Genomic DNA, 14,738 nt, shown 5'->3' with positions numbered 1-14,738 from the left:
GGCACGCCCGGGAGGGAAGGACTGCGCCCACCACTTCAGCAGCTTAAATCTACACAAAACATCAACAAACATCAATAATAAACAAAAGCCAGATGTTCACAAACAAAAACTTGTAACAACAGCAATTCTGATGTCAGGTATTCAAATTTTTTAAAGTGGCACACTTGAAGTGCATTCAAATTATAGACTATAGTATATAATAACAGCAGAATCGCATGCAATAACCCAGGTTATCACCCTGTCCAGACACCCGAACAAAAATTATGACTCAGGTATGACTAAAATGTTAATATTTGTTAGTCCTCGTCATAATCATAATTAAAAATCTTCAAACATAAGATGTCTGTGTTGATGAACCTTAGACATCCAGGTAAAAAGATAAGCCAAATGGCGGTCAGACGTTTCAGATAACATCCGTTATTTTTCGTCAGTGACAGACTGAGATATAAGTTGAAGAGCACGTTAATATTTTCCTATCTAGCTATTCCATAAAGTGGCCCTGAATTCAGAAGTACAATTCACAAAACAAGCACCTCCTGAAGTTCCTCTGCTGGTTGGGTTTATACATCTCTCGGCTTGTCTTCAGTTCGATGTAGCACTGGGGCGCCCTCATGTGACCGTCAGCCAACCTGCAGTCCACCTCCCCTGAGAACACCAGCGAGTGCGTGTTGAGCCTCGTTCTGATGACCGTGCAGAACGCCTCGTTCGTGTTGACTGGGTCCGACATCTCTGGCTTCCCGTGTGGTTCACCTGATTTCAAAAGAGCAAAGTTTGGTTTGGTTTCATCTAACTTGGATCTCCATTAGTGGCTGATATTATGCTCCAAGCACATCCTACGGTGCCATAAGATAGTATCAAAGCTGGCCAAGGAGTGTAGCCGGCCAAGGGAGTCAAACGGGCACCGGAGAAGTTTGATACTATACATTACACACCGTGGATCTGGTTCGAGATTAGCTGATATGTCAATTCTTCCTGGAGTCCCAGTGAATGATGTAAATCGCTGTACAGTTGAAACAAGACAGAGGGACCCATTTTTACACCTGGATTAAGTGAGGAAAGCCATGTAGAGTGCCAGGGACGTGTTAAGATTGCGGGATTGAAGACCTAAACCTTTGCATTCTTGGCCAAACACCCTAATGTCGATGCAGTACTTTTAACAGCTTGAAGGAAAGTATAATGCCTCAAATAAGAATAGGTTAGTCAGGGCTGTCTTCAGCTTTAACTTTTTTCCAGCCCTCTCATTGTTTTGAAGCCAATTTTAATTTTCCTTGTAAAATCTCTTTTAAAGCTGATGAAAACACATTTTCATCAATTTTAAGTACAGAATTTCAATTTTTTTGGACAGATTGTGTGAAATTATGTCTTTGAGACAGCCGTGAAGCAGTCTTTCAGCTAGGCATACATCATGGTGATATCTGGACGCGCTTTTCTTAAAATAACAAGAAAGTGGATACATAAGATGGCACGCCTCTTACACCAGAGCAGATCCTCTGACAAGCATGAAATTCTGATTGACAAGGGATGCCAGTAGTTCATTTGTGGTCACAGTCTTCTATTGTGTTCTCTTTCACAGTAATTTTGCCCCTCAGGATACCTTTGAATGCAAGTTCTCAAAACTCTTCACCATTGAAGATAGATGCCCCTGGACCCCCCCTCCCCGCCCCCCTACAATAGTTACTTACTGCAACTCATCAAGAAATTTGGACTCCCTATAATAAAATCCTAGCTAAAAGCCTGACTTGAAGTTAGTGTTCCCTTACCAGCTGTGAGATACTGTTCAAACTTGTACCCCCAGTATGTCATCTCGCGCTGTCTGTCCGCCATGTTGACTCTCCGGTCTCGCTGCTCTGGCGTCTCCACCTCGCTGATGTACCAGGTCCCGTTGAACTTTGACACGGCCATGGTCCAGCCGTCCTGGTTCTCGTATGGCGTACAGAGGATCTTGGTGAAGTGTCCGCGCCACGCGATGAAGTCTGTGTGCAGCTGGCTGTCACTGGAAACAAGCATGTTTCAGTCAATCATCAATCTGATTAATACTGTAAATGCATTTAAGTTCGCGGGTATTTAATTTCGCGGTTGCAGGAAAAGAGACTTTTCCAGTGGCTTTAACTTCGCGGTAACACCAAGACTGCACTAAAACCATAACAGAAAAATGTTTGCGGTGGTTTTAAGTTTGCGCTGAAGTGGTCACCGTGAAAACCGCTAACATTAATCCGCCACGAACATTTCTGCATTTACTTATTCATATTTTCCCTAGTAGAGAAAACAATCTAGACTGTTTCTGCTGGTGACAAAAGATATTTCTACTTAGACAATAGATATTAGCTATTATTGTAATTCTTTTTTTCTACTCACACACAATACTATAGGCCAAGCCTAATGGTATGGTATACAGTTGTACATGTACTAGTAATTATCTTAATGACCAAGTACATGTAGGTTTTTTCTAACTTGTCTGGAAGAAAATTAGAATGGATGAAATGTAACGACATCCCAAGTAAGGGCAGAATCTCAGAGCTACTCGTGAAACTGCCACATAGTACAGCACCCATTTTTAACTAAGCACACTGAATCCTCACACCCTACTCTTGTTTATAAGTGTGTTAGGTTCTCTTATGTGCGGATGTGATGCTTGAGGCTTATGACTGAGCTCACCCATACATGGAGCTGCCTGCTTTATATGAATGTATGAACTTTATTGCACGACATTTGTACAATTATAAGGCAACATTAATAAGTCAATTAACACAATGACACTTGTCTAAGGTCTATAACTACAAAGTTGAACATGTACATGTATAGTACAGGAATGTGAACATAAATGGCGTATTGACATAGTGTAATATGTAAGTTAAACAAGTCGGTCTGTTACTGTACAATAGATCCTCTCTTTTTTAGGGCATTACATATGTACTGACCTAAATGCAAAGATATGTAGTCTGGACATGACATATTAAGCAGATTGAAAGTACATGTGTTTATCTTTGGTAAAGGTGTGCTAGTTTTACATGTGATTATATCCATTAATCTTTGTCTATCTACGCTATATGTAGGGCATGTCATTAGAAAATGATACTCATCTTCAAAACCATCTTTACACCATTTGAAATGACAAATGCAATCCCTTACAACATGTCTGAGCTGATGAGCTGACACTAGGCTTGAATTCACCCCACAAATCCACAGACTTTGATCCAGATGGCATGTGTTAGCTAGTTAGGCCAAAGGTCATGATTCTAAATCCTTAACTGTTACTTTACGTACCTTTCTGCATGATCGGCTCCAGGTTCTTGATCACTAGTCTCAGAGCTGGTAGAAATCGATCTTCTGGCAAGTAAGAATTTCCTCCTGTTCTTTAGAATCCACCTAAAAGCATTTAGGATGATAATTTATGGTGTGTAAATGGACATAATGACACATAACTGAATAAGACAAGAGACTTAAGCATCTAAAAAAAAAAGAATTCAAAGCATTTTGATTGTACATTGTAGTACTGTATAAGTATTGATGTGTTTCACTGTTTGTATAAGTTTCACAAAGAAAAAACTTTCAAATCACTAATTTTACCACCTCAATATTACGTATACATAAAGACCGCCTGAGGCCAATGTGAGCCATCCTCCTACGCAGAGTACAAATGTACATCCAACAACCTAATAGCTTGTCTTAATGTGCCCTGCTCTTTCAACCGTCACCCTTAGTTCCTGACCGCCCTGCTTATAAATATCAATGAGGTTACCCTTATACATGCGAGACAGCTTTTGAAAACGGGAAACTTATTCTCTGATTGGCTGACAGCTGGTTTGGGGGGGACGTCCACAGGAACTAAGAGTGACAGTTAAAAGAGCAGGGTACATCCAGACAGGCAGTTTGGCTGTTGGATGTACTCTGCATAGGAGGATGATGTGAGCATGCCACATACTTATGGTGGTCCAAAAGAAATTTTTCCAATTCACATGTAACAATCAAGAATCTTACATTGTCTAAAGTGAACACCTGTCCACATAGATCTGTTTTTTTTCAGTCCCACAAGTGGGCTTCTTGGGCAGTTTTATCTGGATTTAATTTTAGTTAGTTCTAATTCAGATTATAAATTTGTGACATCTGGATATATAGAAATACCTTAAGAGGTGATCTAACCGTTCCTTTTCGTCTTCATCTCTTTTGATCAATGTGTCGTAACCCTCCGTTAGGTCAAAGCTCACATGTTTGGGATCTGGAGGGACAATGTAATACCTGTAGAAAAAACAAAAGGAATAGATTACGTACACTAACGTTAGATATGTATAGTATAAACACATGCAATAAAGACTGTTGCTTCCACTGTGTTTCTTGGCTATAGCTATATAATTCCCCATCTTTATATCAATTATGTCTCTAAAGCCCCTGTGACATTGTCACACAGTTTGCATTTGTAAATGGTTTTAAAAACTAAAAATTGCCAGTGACTAACATGTATAAAACAATCAATAATCATAACCTAATTGCTAAAGATCTACAAAGCGCTGATACTCTATCATATATTGCGGAACTCAAGCATCTGGACCCAAAATTTGGCCAATCTCTAAAAATTGCACAACTAAACCATTCTTTTGGTGCTTTAATTCTAAAAGTATTAATGATGGCAAATACATCTTTGTATGACGAAATATCGAGAATATACGTAATCATTAGTATACAGCATATACGTATCTGATACATGCATTCTACCCACCGAAGTTTACGCCCGTCGTTGTGAAACTCCCTCTCTGCGTCCAGAGAGAAAACGCCCACCTCGGAAGGCTGTCTGTAGTTAGGAAACGGCAGATCGAATCTCGATATCGGGTAAACCTCGAACGCCGCTCTTCCACCGCTGAAATCTTCAGTTCGTTTCAGGTCGTACCTTGCCTTCTTCTGGTTCGTTTCCTTGTCTTCAATCCGTCTTTTAAGACCAGTGGAAGAAGTCATGTTTTTGCAGGTTCGAAACCCGGAAGTGGAGGCCCTCAGGGAGTAGCGCAAGGAGTAGTGGGAAATTTCTTCACCTCGACCAATCAGAGAGCAGGATTTGAGTTGACCTTTGGTGACCTAAAATGGCGCTGTCGACGTGATGTTTTGGTCACCAAATCGATGAATATTAATCTTGAACAGCTGTTAGTGAGCTGAATAAACGCCGGATATCGGCAGGAATAGAATGAGAAAGTTGTGTAAGGGGTTGACAAGCTGGGGAAGGTCCCATTGGCCTCGTTCAAGACGCTAGCACGCAATTGACGTAAGTTGTTCCATTTCTTCCTGTTGTGTAATAGCATACTAACGGGGGGTGCTGTAACTTCGGATGTGCTGTAACTTCGGATGAATTTTTGATTGTCTCTTTATGCAGAAATGAGGCATGTTTGTCTTCATCAACAGTGCTGAATAAAATCGCGAAGAACCCAAGTTAATGCACAGAGCTTTCGTCTGGATGAAACACGGTTTTGAGTACAATAATCGATTTTTGCGTAACCAAAGAATTTGAACATTTAAAATGGCTACGTTCGAAACAAGGTCACTGTGTAGTGGCGCCTCTTACATTTAACTTACTCAACAATCATCATGCAAATTTAGTTGTTTTAGACATGAGACATAAAGCTATACAAAACACCAATAACTTGGGTACTGGGCAAGTGGTGAATATCTACCTTCCCAGAATGCATCAATACACATCCAACAATTCACACCCCAGATGGCTTACTGTGGCCCACAATCATATGGATTTCTTATGTTACCTTTCAAAATACAGCATCTAGTACAATATTATCAGTATATTTTTAAATTCTTGAATTGTCAACAGACTCAATTAGTCCATGAGAACGTCTTGATCTTTGTTACTTGCCTACAACTTTATAAATTGTGTGATAAACATTGATGCAATATTCAGGTCAAAAATTGTTCCCAAACTTCACCAAATAGCAGTGTTTTTCTCAAAACAGCATTAATTGATGATGCTATACTACTTGTGCATCGGAAAAACACAAAAGCACTAAAAAGCACTCATGGAAAAGTAAAGAAAATGATATTTGTCGACAATTATTACAAAAACAATATATCAAATATCATTTTCTTTACTTTCCCATGAGTGCTTTTTGGTGCATTTGTGTTTTTCTGATGCGCAAGTGGTATGATATCATCAATCAATAGTATTATCAGAGAAACACTGCTGTTTGGTGAAGTTTGGGCACAATTTTTAACATGAATCTTTGCATTAATGTTTATCACACAATTTATTAAGTGTTGTACAAAAGTAACAAAAATCGACATTCTCATGGACCATTTTAGTCTGTTGACAATTAAAGAAAATAAAGATTTGCTGATAATATTATACTAGATGCTGTATTTTGAAAGGTAACATAAGAAATCCATATGATTGTGGGCCACGGTAAGCCATCTGGGGTGTGAATTGTTGGATGTGTATTGATGCATTCTGGGAAGGTAGATAGGCACCACCTGGGTACTGGGGAGTTTATCTGGCAATCAAACTGACCTGAAATTACAAAGTAATCGTGGCGTCGAACGCCCTCCCCAAGTTACGTCACGGTCATATCTGTTGACCGCTGTTCGAAATGTAACATCCTACAACAGTGCAGGCACCTCTGGTCGCGCTGTACATAAGTCAAGTAGGGCTCGCAAATCGGTAAAATTGCATTTAATCTAGCTTGTACCCGTCGTATAAACTTGAGTTTGAAAAATCTCAGTGACCGTCTGACGAAACACGACGCGACTGGATCATTGATGTAGCAAACTCATGTCTACATGAAACCTTACACTCCCATAAAGTTCGCGACAGGCTTTGAAGTCAGCGCGCGGCCCGCCCGATCTGACAATATGCAAACGGCTACTTCACAATCTAATGTACCAAAAGGGGGTCACTAGGGGTGAAAATTCAACTCCATTTTATTCTTTTTTTGTTGTTAGCAGTTCAATGGTACACACCTTGCGCTTACTATCCTAAAGGATCTCCGCACAACGAGCTTTTATAACTTCTGTACATGGGCTTTTATAAATGGATCACTAAGGGGGTACGGACGCTACAACTGTAGAATTACTAGAACTGCAGCATACTGTATATTCAACATTAGAACAGAAAATGGGTGTTTTATCCTTATCTTCTTGTATAATTAGCATTTGCTATGCTAGAAAATCAACTCAAGTTGCAGTATGACTATGTTAGGTCATTTTCTAGTCATCCGTTACTAAAGCAGCTATAATGATATGCGGGTATTTTGGCTTGAAGCAAAGATCAAATACTATAATTCTTAATCCAGGCACCATAGTAGCTAAATTTTGGTGGTTATCTATCCTTATTGGGCTTCTACATAAAATTACAACAGATATAGTGTATAACATAACATAGAATCTTTCATATGACCATTAATGAACATTTCAAGGGGGGTACGGACGCTACACAATTATAGTAAAGACTGGTAGTGAACAATGGAATTAGCCCACTAAACATGTCTATTTTCTAATAATCATTAACTATTTATTAATTGAAGCATCCATTAATGCTACTGCAGCAGTTAAACAAAGAAAATGAGAATATAAATATGCCAGTTGAGATTCCACTCAGTTGGATCTGTACTCTACTTTTTGATAACAGGCCTACTGATAGAAGATTTTACAGAATCTGTGATAAAGGAGTGATGGTTTACATAAAAGAATATAACACAGTGCTTCCCATGCCATCAAACCAGCAATGTATACTTGCATCTTTCTTGAATACATGCTATGTACATACAATGTATTGGTTTGGACAAGAGAAACAATAGTGCAGGGGGCACGGACGCTACACATTACATACTATGTAATACTATGTTAAATTTATGCCTTGTATAATGTAGATCTACCAAACTGGTGTTCTTATATCAGCTAAACTCATGGGGGAATATCAAATATCATCTCACATCCATCTTTGGCTGCTTTGGAATGAACCATTTATGAAGTCTGAGGGGGTGTAGCAAATGTGGATTTGTGGAGGAAATCTCAGAAAAATGCAGCTCAAATTCATTGAAAAGTCACATTTTTAGAGAAAAAAGTTAACCAATCATATCTTTAAGAACTGTAATTAATGTATTGAATCAGAATTGTAGCAGTTGGACAGCAATTTTAACAGCATTTTGCTAAAAAGCTTCAAATGGGGGTACGGACGCTACAGGTGGGGGTACGGACGCTACAGGGGGTACGGACGCTACATTTTGATGTTTACAGTGCTATACTAGACAAAGTTTTCAGGACAGCAATGGTTTAAAGGGTGTTCTAGTATGTGGTAATAGAGACCTCTAAACTGTCATAATCACAAGCTTCTGGGATTTACTTAGTACAGAAATTAAAGGGGGTACGGACGCTACAGATTTTTTTCGGAAAATGACATCCTGGACTTTGCTTGTAAATAATATGTCATAAGAGTGTGCTACTGATCTTATTCTACTTCTGACCTTATACACACACAATACCTTACTTTTACATACAAAGACAACACCAATATTACCAAACAATTAGCTGCTACAGACTACAGATATATCCAGTTAAAATAACATTGGAATCTGTCAACATGTGGGTAAAATGGAAAAATAGTTCCTATGGAACCAAAAAATGGGCATGTCCTTCAAAAAAAGCATAAAATCACTAGTAGTCACATGACCGCATATCAAAAGCAAGTGGTTTCTAACTACCAACTACAATTTTTCTGTTAGATCTGAGGTTTAAGAATTAGTAAAAACTGAATGGTCCCCGATAACGCTTAAAATTGGGCATTTTTAGGTTATATTTTGGTCAATATTTTTGCCAAATATTGACCGATTTACAAAATTCTTTTTGTGACATGTTCCTTGTTGTACCAGGTTTTGGGAAATGAATTTATAAAACAGCTATAGGCTGTGTATCTTTTGCTATCAACTGATAACATGTCAGAAAAAAAATGGGTACATTAGATTGTGAAGTAGCCGAAATCGCTGAGTGCATCATAACAAGAACATAATTGAAAGTGAATTTCTCATTGCTTGCCTAAAAATAAACCAAGAAAAATACAGCTTGCGGTCCCAAAAAAATCGAGGATTTGGTTGAAAGATATCAATGACTTTGCACTGCACTGATGGAGGATTTGCGGCATACTTTGAGATCACGTGCCGGGTGCCATGCAGAGGTCAGCATATCTGTTTCCGGTGTTACCATGCCTGCCGACACATTCGGCATTCTTGTAACAAATTTGTGGCATTTTGTGCGCTCATACTCAAGAGCCATGGGTGTGAAAAGTGTATTTAGTCTCATCGCCATACGAAGAAACAGATCGTCAGCGTTGAAGTGACTTGGAATGCAACAAGCGGCGGAAACAATCGCTAAGTTACAGCGGGCCTCGCATTGGAGGAAACTTACGCACGGTCCAAAAATACGAACCAGGGGGAAGATGAAGTTAGTTGACACAAAATTCTTCTTTTTGTTTTCTTAAAATCGTTCCAATGAGTCAAAGAGAGACAGAGGTATTTGTAATCCGAAGTTAGGGTACCCTATTTAGAATGGAACAATGTGGAACGCAATATCTATAACAACAACTTTCTGTTTTACCGGCCGAGATGCATGGTGTAAATCGTGCACAGACGATGTAAAATAAACTCCTGAACGGAAAATTCCCAAACACCACCACGCCCATTTATCATTAGTCAAAACACAACAGTTTTCAGACAACTGACACTGCTACAATACGATGTCGAACTCGTTAATTTACGTCCGAAGTTACAGCACATTCCGTTAGTATTAGTAAGCTCAGGAGCCAGTATTAAACTCTCGAACTGTTAGTGTTACCTAATGATTTGTAATGTAGCCATTAAAGCAAAACAAAACGTGAAATAGCATCTAATTTGTGTTGATTTACAGATGGAAAGTAAGTGGATGCTACCTGAAACATTTTACTGTTTCCAACTAATTGTATATTCAGCTTGTTGACAAACTATCTTTCAAGTTTATATTATTTTTCTAATACCAAACTGCTTTGACTATAGAAAAAATTGGTGCAATGGCCTAGTGGGTAGAGTGTTTGCCTTGCATTCGGTTAGGTCGTGAGTTTGATCCCCGACTGAGTCATACCAAAGACTTTAAAAAGGGTACATGCTGCTTTCTCTGCTGAGCACTCAGCATTTGGGAAAGAGTATGGAAGTTGAACACACACCAGTACCAGTGGACTAGCCCCCTGCTGTAGAGATTGTGTTGTCTGGCCCAAGGGCTATTGAAACGGAGATGGGCACCGCCCTTGCGCAATCAGGCGCGGGAAGGTCGTTAACTTTTTAACTTGACTATAGAAGACTTTTTTCATTGACAGATAATGAGCAAGCGTAAGGCTCTAATGCCTGATGTCTTCAAGCGGAGAAAGCGAGTTCACGTAGGTGCTCCTGTGAGACCCGCCCCCTCCAGTCCGCAGTGGGGTTCGGACAGCGAAGAACACATCAGCGCGGCCGCGCCCAGCGACACGAAGGCCGCCATGATGTACCTGTGCTCGCTGTTCCCCAAGCAGACGTACGAGGGGAGGATTCCTCCAATCATCATGAAGCATCAGCTGTACAGTGTGGTGAAGAATAAGACTCTGGTGGACAGGCAACTGGTTGGTATAGTGTTTTAACCTTTGTTCATGGGGGCTGCCATTTTGGTTTGTGACATCATTGGTAGGCCATCTTGTTTGTCCATCATGAAGCATCAGCTCTACAGTGCGGTGAAGAATAAGACACTGGTGGACAGGTAACTGGTTGGTATAATTACTGTAAATGCAGTTAACTTTGCTGGGATTTAATTTCACGGTAGCGAGAAAATGGAGTGTTTGCAATGGTTTTAAATAGATAGTGCCATAGACTGCAGTCTCATACTATAATGGAAAAATGTTCACAGTGATTTAAGTTCCTGGTGAAGTGGTCACTGCAAAAACTGCGAACATAAAACCACCTTGAACATTTCTGCATTTACAGTAGTACAGGTTTTGTTTTAGTCTGTTCATATGGGGACTGCCATTTTGGTTCGTAACATCATGGGTAGGCCATCTTCTTTGTTGTTGTTGTTGCACTAGAAGGACTGTGTTTCTTAATTAAAAATCATCAAGTTAGCTACAGAGTTCCATACTCAATCTCTGCACGCTTGAATAGAGGCATTAAGCGCCCTTAGAACAACAAGAAACCTTTGTTGTCTCCTCACATTGTTCCTTGTTTCCCCAGAACGACCTGAGAAATGCACATGAAGTAAAGATGATGAAGTTGGGGAACGAAGTAGACGAATACTGCCTGGTCTTTACAGAGGACTACAAGAACCACATCACAGCGTTTTATGGCCAGGAGCTCTCCAAAACTGTTGGTGAGTTTTATTCTTTATCTTTAAGTTATAGTTAAAATTCTTCTGTGAAGGATGGTCACCTCTGAATGGAGTACTGTTTTTGGTTGTGCATGTGTACATTTGTACCAATATATAACTCAGTACTATGATCCTTTTATCTATTTACACCAAAAAGAAGCAACTGGATGTGACTTTGGAAACGGTCAGATGTTTCTGACAGCCATCCAGTGTCTTTCGTCAGTGACACTGGACAAGTCTTGCTGGAGAGGGTTTTTATATCTTAGCTGTGAATTGCTAATAGTAAGGAATATATGTAAAAAGTGGAATTTTGCTATGTGGGTAATGTATTGAGGTCCCTCAACAGACATAGTGATTTTTGTCCCCCTAGCAGTATAGTTAGGTACTTCAGCATATAGCAGGATGACACCCCTGTGCTGAAAGTAGTGTGGTTTAGTCCTCCACTCGTGGCCCCAAGGTCATTGATCTCTTGTTGTCAAATAGAAAATACTTGACTTTAGCAGAACAGTTTCCTCTTTTGTATTATGACTTTTCTGTAACAGTTGTTTCTTTTGTTATGCTCATGAATGGAGGACTTGAGCTACAATTGTAAAGAGATTGTAATTTTTTTATCTTTTCTTCACGACGACACAGAGAGGTTTCTAAAAGACGTGGTGAGCAGGACCAATGAGATGTGCGTGACCCAGCAAATCATGACGGACCACAAGTTCACGGATGTGGAGATCACGTGCGTATTTTGGCTACACCTCAGGGGTGGAAGCCATTGATGCCCAATCATTTAGACGATGACACTGTAAATTCTTTTATTTCAATTCACAGTAAAGGGGAAAGAAGGTGTGTTGCTTTTAGTTTGCTATGAAAACAATGCTGTATTACAGTACTAATGCATTGGAAATGGATTGACAGTGTCATGAATTCGCAATAGAAACTACCAAAATCAAAGTACTGAAAAGGATTTTCAGTGTGTTTCAGCCATTTTGTTTTTGTCATAATTATTGGCAACACCTCAGGGGCGGAGGCCTTACAGTTAAAATTTCTTGTTGTTATTTTCCCAGGCAACTGGTGAATGCTGGAGTGTTGACAGTCCGTGATCTGGGCAGCTGGTGGCTCGCCATTCCAGGGGCAGGGCTCTTTGTCAAACACTTCACAAAAGGCAAGTCTCTCTGTTCTCTTTTGTCCAAAGTATCTTTGCTCCAGTGGCAGATTGTTTTGACCCCAACATATCCACTGAAAACCTCACATTTCACTTTGTTTTATCTTTTTTTTTTTTAGGTAGAAAAGCTATCCTGGCTTCCATAAGAAAAAGCAAGTACAAAGAAATCCTGAAACAGGTAGGTATCCAATGGTTGTGGCAGAGAAGACAGATGTATGACTTGATTGTATAGTGTTTACAGATTCATTGGTTGGGAACATTTGAATTCCTCAACCTCTCTTCCGCTAGTACACTGTGCAGAGAACCACGGGTTAATGTCCCATCCTGTAAACTGTAACTCTTTCTAGTAGCATGTTAGGTGAGCAACAACAGCCCAGATTCGAACTCCCAATCTGTTCGTCCAGATTGACCAGAGGCAGGGTTTCTTATCCACTGGACTATTTTCAGTTCTATATTTCTTTCTGGTATCCTAAAAGTCTTTACTACATTGAAGAACTTGTCTTATCTTGTATGTATCTTGAAGGAACTGGAGTCCAGAAAGATGACAGCCTCTGTGAAACTGGGGATGTCTTATCATATCCATGATATCATTGGGGGAGACCTGGTCACATGGTATGTCACGTTATGATTCAAACAATAAGACTGTTCATAGTTCCAACTGTTTGTGTGCAGCCAGTTGCTCTGTGGGTAGCATGTCAAAGGTGAAGGCTCCTAACTTGTAAATGGGTCTTGTTTAGGCCATAATTTTGACGATGCCTCAGGGGAGTCGTCAAGTGGTATATATTGCGTTCAGTCTGCAAAAATTCTAGGAATTGCACAGGCATTTTTCCACAGGAATGCAGTATGCTGGGTATGCACCCCCCCCCCAAATCTGTTCCAGATGTATCTCTGGTATGCAATGGTGGAATGTAGGTCACACCGGCTCCCAGGAGGAATCTGTCCTTTGAAACTTAATTTTGTGTGTCTTAGGAACCTTCATATTTGACGTATAATGAAAATAAGAGAAGTTGAAACATTGAACAAGCTTTTTATTACAGAACTTTGTCTTGTAGATAAACTACTGGGAAGGGGTCTGAAGACATCTCACCTTCTGTGCAGTTGTTTGAGAAATTCCATCCATAGATTTTTATTTTTTATTGTTTAACAGATTGAATCCATTGATCATATAATCCTTTTAGACATTGTCTATCACACTATAAACTACATAGTAGTTATAGCTTTTAAGGTCAGAGTTGTTTGTTGTGTACCAGTGTTGTAAACAAGAATTTACTGGCTAGTTTTCTGTCCTTACAGCATTGAGACCACGTCAGGAGAACTGCTAAGGCTGAAAGATGACTGACATCAGACTGTTGTGGTTATGATATCGCTCATGATAGCCAAAAATATCAATTGATATTGCTGCTGAAGTTTAAAAGAAAAAATTTATTTTAAGATGTATGTGAATTCTATTTGTTAGACTAGTGTACGTGTCTTACATCTTAGAATATCTACTTACATTGTTCCTTGTAGACATTTCTAGTAACCTTTGTTGTACTGCGGCTCCAGCCATGTCTTTCAGTCATGTCTTGAAGACTTATCTTTTACCATCATTTTGTGAGAATTTTATCAATGTGTGGGCAATATTCTGTTCCATGTGGTAATGTCTTCAATGTAATGTTGCATTAAAAATTTTGCTAAAAAATGTGCTTGTTTAAAACTGAAGGATTCATTCCAATATGGCTTTAATTATTTACTTTCAACTTATATTTCTCATAAATCATTATCAAATTAATGTCTTTATTTGCATGGATGATGTCTATCAACACTGGTCTCTTTCATGATTACATGTAACATGTTTGAGTGTCCTATCATGGTCACTATATCACTTTTGTGAGTGACTAAATCTGTAAATAAAAGACTGTCTCTAAAATACTCTTGTCTGTGTCCAAAGACAATGTAAAATGGACGCACACCAACACAAACAGAAGCAAGAAAGAAACCAAACATGGGAAATGTCAATTTTTTTATTTATTTTGGTTCTGATTGTATGATATAATACATATACACAAGCTACCTCGTTGCCTATACCCACTGCTGGTAATATTTTACACCATATATACATATTCGTATTTACGGATATATATCACAGGACCCTGTGCTTATAAAGTGCACAAGTATCGTCATCATCGCCAGCTTCCTGAGTAGTATACAACATGGTATGAACACCACGATAATGGGGGGGGATCTTATTCAAAAAGCTGTGAAGGGG

The 14,738-nt window shown here is 39.3% G+C and overlaps 2 protein-coding genes across 2 annotated transcripts; one reads left to right on the top strand and one right to left on the bottom strand.

Annotated features, from left to right (window-relative positions):
* Window positions 1-505: 505 nt before the first annotated feature.
* Window positions 506-5,003, bottom strand: LOC118429369 (decapping and exoribonuclease protein-like). The gene is made up of 5 exons (XM_035839849.1): window positions 4,715-5,003; window positions 4,123-4,236; window positions 3,265-3,366; window positions 1,761-1,993; window positions 506-750 (listed from the first exon to the last, which is right to left on the bottom strand). Exons 1-5 carry the CDS (start codon window positions 4,945-4,947, stop codon window positions 506-508), a joined length of 927 nt encoding a protein of 308 aa, XP_035695742.1. The 5' UTR covers window positions 4,948-5,003.
* A 61-nt stretch (window positions 5,004-5,064) lies between these two features.
* On the top strand, window positions 5,065-13,904 carry LOC118429588 (serine/threonine-protein kinase 19-like). The gene is made up of 8 exons (XM_035840132.1): window positions 5,065-5,248; window positions 10,325-10,603; window positions 11,205-11,340; window positions 11,971-12,064; window positions 12,393-12,490; window positions 12,610-12,668; window positions 13,014-13,102; window positions 13,784-13,904. The coding sequence occupies exons 2-8, from the start codon at window positions 10,328-10,330 to the stop codon at window positions 13,827-13,829; spliced, it is 798 nt and encodes a 265-aa protein (XP_035696025.1). The 5' UTR covers window positions 5,065-5,248; window positions 10,325-10,327; the 3' UTR covers window positions 13,830-13,904.
* Window positions 13,905-14,738: the final 834 nt, after the last annotated feature.

The sequence above is a fragment of the Branchiostoma floridae genome, chromosome 13, assembly GCF_000003815.2.
Source record: "Branchiostoma floridae strain S238N-H82 chromosome 13, Bfl_VNyyK, whole genome shotgun sequence".
In the NCBI taxonomy this organism is placed as follows: Eukaryota; Metazoa; Chordata; class Leptocardii; order Amphioxiformes; family Branchiostomatidae; genus Branchiostoma; species Branchiostoma floridae.
The sequence above is the reverse complement of the archived record's forward strand: the minus strand, read 5'-3'. Positions and strand labels throughout refer to the sequence as shown.